This window comes from Lolium perenne, chromosome 1 (genome assembly GCF_019359855.2).
Source record: "Lolium perenne isolate Kyuss_39 chromosome 1, Kyuss_2.0, whole genome shotgun sequence".
Taxonomy (NCBI): Eukaryota; Viridiplantae; Streptophyta; class Magnoliopsida; order Poales; family Poaceae; genus Lolium; species Lolium perenne.
Genome location: NC_067244.2, coordinates 175,449,154 through 175,455,711, shown reverse-complemented (window position 1 = coordinate 175,455,711; position 6,558 = coordinate 175,449,154). Strand labels below are relative to the sequence as shown.

Here is a 6,558-nt window from a genome sequence, read left to right as displayed (position 1 = left end):
CCTCCGTGCCATCGCTGTAGAGCTCCATTTAAAAATTTAATCCTACCCGTGTATTTCCCCTTGTATCAGCGTCATGGCCCCACTTTTCATTTCGATATACCGAAGCCCCACTCATTTGCCTTTTGGCCAGGGATACGGCAATGCTTATGGTCACAATGATGGATGGTCTGACATGTCTTTGCGGGCTCTACTTGGCCCCACTAGTCAGCAGATAACGGTCAAAGTTGTTGACCCGTCGGGCAACCGGCCGTTCTAGCACTTGTGAGGGTTTCAGACAAGGGCTTGTGCAAAACTGAGGAAAAACTAAGCGGCTGGGGAAAACTGAGCACAACTAAGGATCCGAGGGCACGAAAATAAAAATCCCTTTCTTTTTTATAATGCCCACTCAGATTTTTTGTCCACCCGCGAAGAAACCTACGAAGATGGGGAATCTTATTTTTTCCAAACGTCCATAGGTGTGCTACCAAAGGAGACCGATCTCCATTCATTGGCCACCATATCGAGGAACCCATCTTGTTTGAGCCAAGATAATTCAAAAGAAAAAACAAATTTGTTCCCCAAATGAGCTTGTTCACCCGAGTCTAAAATCAAAGGCGTATGGTCCGAACCGGCTCTAGTTAGGGCTCTAACCGAGACTAAAGGAAATTTTTGTTCCCACTCCACGCTAGCTAGAACACGATCTAGTTTCTCATAAGTGGGAATTTCGCGACGATTTGCCCAAGTAAATTGTCGACCAGAGAGGGCAATTTCCGGTAGGTCGCGACTTTCTAGGATGGCATTAAACATGAAAGGCTAGCAGGCATTGAAATTGTTATTATTCTTTTCATCTTGCCTACGAATAATATTAAAATCCCCCCGACTAACATAGGAAGCGAATCACCTTCGCAAAATCGCACTAGCTCGGCCAAAAATGCTGCCTTTTGAGCATCTTGTGCCGCCCCATAAACAGGAATTAAAGCCCACTCAGGCAGGATTAAGTAGGTCACAAAAATGTTCTGACTAGCTCTACCTCACATTCTAACTTCATTTTCAATTCCTCCTTGCAGGCTGTTGATCTTAGTGTTGATCTGAGTGCTGCTACTGCTGCTGAAGAAGAATACTAGATTTCATAATCAAGATCCGATTACTGGTCTGTGACATACTCAAAAGAGGATACCGCAGGACAAACCATGACAAAAGGCTTATCTACTTCAACCCCAGATTAAACTTGATTTTGTGGCCATTGTGTTCTGCATGCTTGTTGCTAGCAACAATGTGAATTGTTGATTCAATACTATTGAGCTGTGTTGGTTTTATTTATTTAGTATACTTCAGTAATTAATGAATGTGTAAACAGTGAACTGGGTTTGTGGTTTTATGTATGTATCATAACTGTTCAGTAATTTTACAAGTCTAGTTCTTTCATCGAATAACTGTTTGCCAATCTAGTCTGGGTCCACATGCCGGTAAAAAATTGCTCGAGTAACTCCTCGTGGGCATGCACACTATTTACTTTTCATTTGTACATATAAATAATAAAGCACACCGCACGGTCCTAAAGAATTACTGGTAGACATGGTTGTCTTGTTCGAAGCAAATACAGGGTACACGAACAGGGTCTAAAACTTTGTTTTGCATCAACAAGTTGCAAGTGCATGGCCTCAAACATGATTGTGCTGTCCGATTTGTGCACATCTTCAACTTGGTATTCCAAATTATTTGCACGTACCTGCTCATTTTGGATTCCAGAAAACTAATCAAGTAGGCTAGATCCAGCGATGCAAGTTGACTATCTCCTGGGTTACCTTGCCAATGTTGAACTTGGGCGCCTTGAGCATCATGTTGGTGAAGGTGGGTTCCTACCGTGCTGTGACGCGGCGTCTGCGACGAATTTTGCTGACAGAATCCTTTTCCCTCTTGGCGCGCCCACGGAGCTTGTGCAGCTCGTACTCGTCCACGAAGCTAAAGTTGGAGTGATCTTCTAGCTGAGCTTCCCGTTCCAATTTTCTTCTAGCTATCGCCTCGTCTTCAAGTAGAGATTCCAATTCGTTTCCAGGAAACTCGCCCATCCAACAAGGCGTGTACGGGAAAGATGCGGTTATCCCTTCTTCGACGTAATGGTGGTCTCTTGGTTCTATACAGCCCAAGTCCTGAAATTTTGAGCTATTCCAGTCATAGGCCACTCCTCTTCCCATGCATAATTCCAGATAGACAATCTCCTTATAAGGGTGAAACCCAAGGAAACGATAATCTCCACTATATCCTCCTTGAACAACATCTTCGATGTCGAGAAAGTTATCCTCGTCAGAGTTCCAGTCATATTTTTCTTCCAGTGGTGCTCTGTAATAAGGGCTACGATATTCCTCCGTGCCCTTACGATAGTTAACGTCCTGTAGGATCCATGGTCCGCCTATTTTTTGAGCACGATCCTCCCCATACCTCTTACGATAGTCAAACGCGTAGAGATTGCGCGCAAAAGTGGTGAGATCGATGTCATGCTTTAACACCCATTCTGTTTGGTGGCGTGATTCATCGAGGTGCCAAAGCTGAAGCCCGTTCCATAAATTATCTTTTGTGCAATAGACCCCTTTCAGCGATCTCCCCAAATAGTAGTTGGGATATCCTCTCAACTCATCGGCAGCCGGTAGTCTAATTACTTTGTATGTGTGATCTGACAAGGACATTCTGCAAAATTAGACGAATTAATAACAAGAAGAGTGAATCTTATATATTTTTATTAGATTAGAGGAGAAGTACGAAGGGAGGAGATGGAGCTATATAGTATAGCATATAGTAGTACCTTGTAATATAGCCATGCTGGCAATGGATGTAGAGCGTGCTTCGCCAGTAGACGGCATGATATCGATCGTACCATAGATCGGAATCCATGTCTGCGACGATCCCCGCGGCCTCCCCTTCCCGAAGAAAGGTCTCCTCTTCCCACTGGCCGGCCGTCGACGATAACACATGCAGCACGTAGGACGCGGGAGGCCACTCCGATTCAAGCAAGGCGTTGTCATTCGATTCGCTGGCGCCTGGCAGGCGTGGGATCATGAAAACCTGGTAGTGTGGCGACACGGCGGGATCGAACGCGAGGTAGGCGCTGTGGCCGAACCCCGGCATCTGCGGTGGAGGGCGTCGGGGCAGGCGCGCCCACCGCCGCGTGGCCGGGTTGACGACGTAGTCACGCTCCCGATCGCCGCAGAGCAGGAGCCCGTTGCAGTGATCCGTGACCTTGACGCCTTCGCTGGGCAGGAAGTCGAGCCCTCCGCAGATCGCCGGCCCCGTGGAGGGACGGGAGAAGAAATCCGAGAAGCAATGGCCGATGAACTTGATGAAGATCCCGCGCACCGAGCGCGAGAGCAGGTGGCCGCGCAGGCGGGCGTCGATGGCGTCGCGCCACGCCCTGCAGACCCGCCGGGACGCGGCCAGGACGAGCGGCGGGAGGCGCCCTAGGACCTCCGCGAGGACGTCTTCGGGTAGCCCCGCGGCCGGCTCCGGCGCCATCATCGGTTGATCAGTTCGCCGCTCCTTGATCCCGTTCGCGATCGGGGACGCGACCTATAGTGCTCTGGCCTCTGGAGCTGCAGGTTGTTGGCAAATTTATTGGAACGTGGACTCGTGGAGCAAACATTGTAGGAGTAGGTTATCCGGTAATATCACGGCGTTGAGTATTTGAACCTCCTCGAAATAGGCTTTGGCCTTACTAGCAACCACCCGGTAGAACAAAACAGCCCGGGCCGAAGCCCAACCAAACCCAAATAAAAAGATAAAGAAAAGAAAAAGAAACTAATGCCGACACCGGCAGATTGACGAAAATAAGGATGACCCGCAATCGTTGCACCCTCCAGAGAAGTAACACCACTCTCCTAGCACACGTCGCATACCAAGCATCACCTTCAACAAGGAAATGACGATGATGCCGCTGCTGCCCGGACTAGTCCTAAGGTTTCTACTGGTACGTGGAAGGGATTGGGGATGGATACATCCGATGCCCTTCAGGAAGGAAAGCGGCAATCCGACACTGGATTTCTGCCGACCACCAAACCCACCACCCGAAAGCTCCGACGTGCTCCACCTAACATGACACCCACCAGCACACGCCACCACGGTCTTGTAGTCACCGGCCCTCGCCGTCGCACTGTGTTCACCGGAACATGGCCTAGAGGAAGAGACGGGATGCAGCAGGGACAGGGGTAGCAATACCACAACCGGGCGGGAGGGAACTACCTCCACCGCCTTCGCGGTCGCTGATCGGACATGGCAATGAGAGCAAACCAGGTCCGATCTAGCCCGGCCGGGCCCAAACTGGCCCGCAACATCCTACTGCCAAGCTGTAGCAGGCCAACCGAAGCACCACCGCCACCCATCCGCCGCCGCCACACCATCTCCGCCTCTAGGGAGCACCGCCGGAGCGCCAAACGCAAGTAGCCCGCCTAGCCCATCCGGGACTTGATCTAGGCCCATATTTGGGCCGAGCAGTCCCCGCTATCGTGTCGCCCGCCTTTTCCGCTTCGCCGCCAACGGCTACGGCGTCGTCCTTCCTCCCGCACGACGCGCGGGTCACACGCCGCCGCGCCGGACCACCGCTAGCCGAGCCGCTAAGGAGCCCCCGCGCCCCTGCCGCCGACACCGTGAGCAACGCTCGACGGCCCACGCCGGCGCGATAAACGGGGGGAGAGGGAGGAGCTAGGGGCGGCGCGCCACGGTTCGGCGGCGGGGTGGGGTGGTGGGGGGGGGGGGGAAGAGGTGAGCAAATGGGGGTTTCTTTTCGCCTTGGAGTATTTGGACACAGAGACGAATAATACTTTGAACGAGGATATACGAAAGTTAGTTTGGAATTGGGATACTAATGTACAAGTTTTCAAAGTCCACAGATGATCCGAACACATAGGAGGATATACTAAAGCCTCGACATCCAGCCAACGCATTGTTCGAAGGCGAACCAGCCGGGTCGACATACTCGCTATCCACACGGACCTCCAAGTCACTACCCAAGCATCACGCCGTCAGGGCTGCGGCCTCAACGTAGCAACCAGGACGACTTCACATAGCCCGAAGAAAAACCAGTCAGGTCGAAAACCTCGCCGTCCACGTAGCATGAGAAACTCCACCCAAACCAAGCAGTGCTACGACCGAACCTCATAGAACTGCTGCAACTGCGTATATAGGAGAACGAGGCCACCGCCTCGAAGCGCAACCACCGTCCGGGCCGCTACCCCGAATTCCACTGCCCGCGACCACATAGCCATATGTTCCCCTACTGCTGCGAACCCATCACACCGCAAAGGCCAAAAGCTCCAAGACGACGCCTGCAACAAGGTAGTGCCGCGTCTGTCACCGCCACCCCTCCCATGGAGGGTTTTCACCCTGAGAATGTTCTATGTTGCTACCAAATGATGAATTTTTTGCTCATGTTTTCTCAACAAGTTACGAAGATCGGCGAAGTTGCATGTGCTATCTCTATCATGAGCCATCAAATTCCAAGTACAATGATTCCCACTTAGTCCAGATTATTTTGCCACAGAACAACCTAGACACAAATCTGACACATGACTACATGTAATCTATCTCATCAGCTGATTGAATGGATTATGTGATCCTCATTAATGACATGATATTTCTGTCTATGCTCTTTTCTTGGGCATGTATTCGGTTCCTCATACACTTACAATGTGGCACCAAAAGGAAAGTTCACTGCATTTGCCTCTGCAGAGAGTGATAATATGCAGTCCGCTCTGAAGCATGACATTGATCTCCTTGGTCCAATAGACAAGCTGTTTTTTCATATGTATGACATAGCCATCTCTTGACAACTGCCTCATCTCTCAATGATAAATTTTACAGTATATGCATTGTAACAATAGGTTTCATTATTTCGGACTGTTATATGTTTACGACAGTTTTCTTCTCTATGTGACCACACATTTTGAGAGTTCTTAACATGTATACAACCGGAAAGGTAATTTTCATGTTCATATTCCTTCCGAATTTGCAATGTTTTTTATAGTAGTTTAAGCTAACTACATGTGTACATCCTATTAGTATTCCTTTATTGTGGTGTAAGTACCTTTTCTGTATTCTCCTTCTGTTCCTTGAATGGTCAGCTAAACAAAAGGGAGTAAACTGCAAGAGTACACCTTGTGTGGGGTCTGCTCAATTTGGTTATAGAACTTGATGGATAGGATTAAGTACGTCACAAAAACTGGCGCTAACTAGCACTAATTCACATTCTAACTTTATTCTCGATTTTTCATTGCAGGCTATTGATCTTAGAGTCGATCTGAGTGTTGCGGAAGAACAGTACTAGATTTCATCATCAAAATCCAATTACTCGTCCAAAAAATACTTGTTCCCAGGGGACACCGCAGGACAACACCATAACAAATGGCTTGCCCATCACCCCCAGATTAAACTTGGTTTTATGGCCATTGTTGCTTGTTGCTAGTAGCAATATGAAAAAGTGTTGATTTAAGAGGATTGAACTATGTTGGTTTTATTTACTACAGTAATTAGTGAATGGTTTAAACAGTGAACATGTGGTTTGTGGTTTTATGTGCGTATCGTATCATAACCGCT

General features: G+C 49.0%; 1 protein-coding gene across 1 annotated transcript; it reads right to left on the bottom strand.

Moving 5' to 3' along the window:
- Positions 1–1,451: 1,451 nt before the first annotated feature.
- Positions 1,452–3,486, bottom strand: LOC127335226 (putative F-box/kelch-repeat protein At1g15680). The gene is made up of 2 exons (XM_051361836.2): positions 2,780–3,486; positions 1,452–2,664 (listed from the first exon to the last, which is right to left on the bottom strand). Exons 1-2 carry the CDS (start codon positions 3,484–3,486, stop codon positions 1,839–1,841), a joined length of 1,533 nt encoding a protein of 510 aa, XP_051217796.1. The 3' UTR covers positions 1,452–1,838.
- Positions 3,487–6,558: the final 3,072 nt, after the last annotated feature.